We start from the raw sequence: 1010 nt of genomic DNA on the forward strand, positions 1-1010 counted from the left end.
AGGCTTTCTATTTGTTGGTAAAAAAGAAAAAAATCAACAAAAGACCCAGTGAGGTACCTACTTCCCAGCCAGGCTTCCTTATTTTTGCTCTCCTAAACAAGCTTTAAACATTTTACCCTGTTACAAGGCTACCTAAGTACAGTACCTACTAGCCACATTATTTACAAAGGAACTGAGAATGGAAATAAATATCACTTCTACATGTTAAACATCAAAAAAGTACCTAGTCTAAACCATTGGTTCTCTGGGTTAGTCTGTTTGCTATGAACATAGATATATCAATAAACCTATCTACACAATTCACAATACAAGTTTCTGTCTTGCTGTCCAATCTTTGGCCTGGTTTGTCTGTCATACACTTGTCCCAGCAAATATCGTTGAATTCAAACATCTGAAACATAGGGAAGAAGTGCAAAATATAGTTGGTTGCTTTACGAAAATATCAACCTCACCCAGCCTGAGTGTGGCTGGAAAAAGACAAGAGCATGGTTGCTTTAAAAAAAATATCAACCTCACCCAGCCTGAGTGTGGCTGGAAAAAGCCAAGAGCATAAATTATGATTTTTTTTTTTCTTTATGGAATAAAGCAGAAAATTAGCAAAGGTTGTGTGCGAAGGCATGTATTCTTAAAATTTTGTAGCCAAAACTAAATATATCAGCCCAAAGCAATCACCCTAGGGCTGATTGAGGGCTGACAAAAAAAAGGCTGACCCCATCTAAACACGGGAAAAGGTGAAGAAAAAGTCAGGAATTCTGCAGAGTTACTCATGGAATGAGCCCTAGAACTAACATATCTCACGTAGACAAGTATTTACCTACATGTTCACAATACATTGCACTTACTTGGGCTGTCATTTTTGCTTTCTCCCGTTCCAGCATAAGAAAGTCCTCCAGGTCTTTGTTACTGTTTGCCTTCAGGCCACTCTTACTTGGGCTGTCATTTTTGCTTTCTCCCGTTCCAGCATAAGAAAGTCCTCCAGGTCTTTGTTACTGTTTGCCTTCAGGCCACTC

General features: G+C 38.9%; 1 protein-coding gene across 1 annotated transcript; it reads right to left on the bottom strand.

The window, feature by feature from the left end:
* Positions 1–115: 115 nt before the first annotated feature.
* Positions 116–921, bottom strand: LOC103522285 (mitochondrial import inner membrane translocase subunit Tim8 A-like). Its single transcript, XM_008487391.3, has 2 exons — positions 843–921; positions 116–391 (listed from the first exon to the last, which is right to left on the bottom strand). Exons 1-2 carry the CDS (start codon positions 876–878, stop codon positions 224–226), a joined length of 204 nt encoding a protein of 67 aa, XP_008485613.2. The 5' UTR covers positions 879–921; the 3' UTR covers positions 116–223.
* Positions 922–1010: the final 89 nt, after the last annotated feature.

Source organism: Diaphorina citri, unplaced genomic scaffold, assembly GCF_000475195.1.
Source record: "Diaphorina citri unplaced genomic scaffold, Diaci psyllid genome assembly version 1.1 scaffold7764, whole genome shotgun sequence".
In the NCBI taxonomy this organism is placed as follows: Eukaryota; Metazoa; Arthropoda; class Insecta; order Hemiptera; family Psyllidae; genus Diaphorina; species Diaphorina citri.

Coding starts and splice junctions, on each gene's coding strand:
- LOC103522285 (XM_008487391.3), bottom strand. CDS start 878: ATGCTGGAACGGGAGAAAGCAAAAATGACAGCCCAA. Junction 392..842: donor AAGCAAAAATGACAGCCCAA/GTAAGTGCAATG, acceptor CCTATGTTTCAG/ATGTTTGAATTCAACGATAT.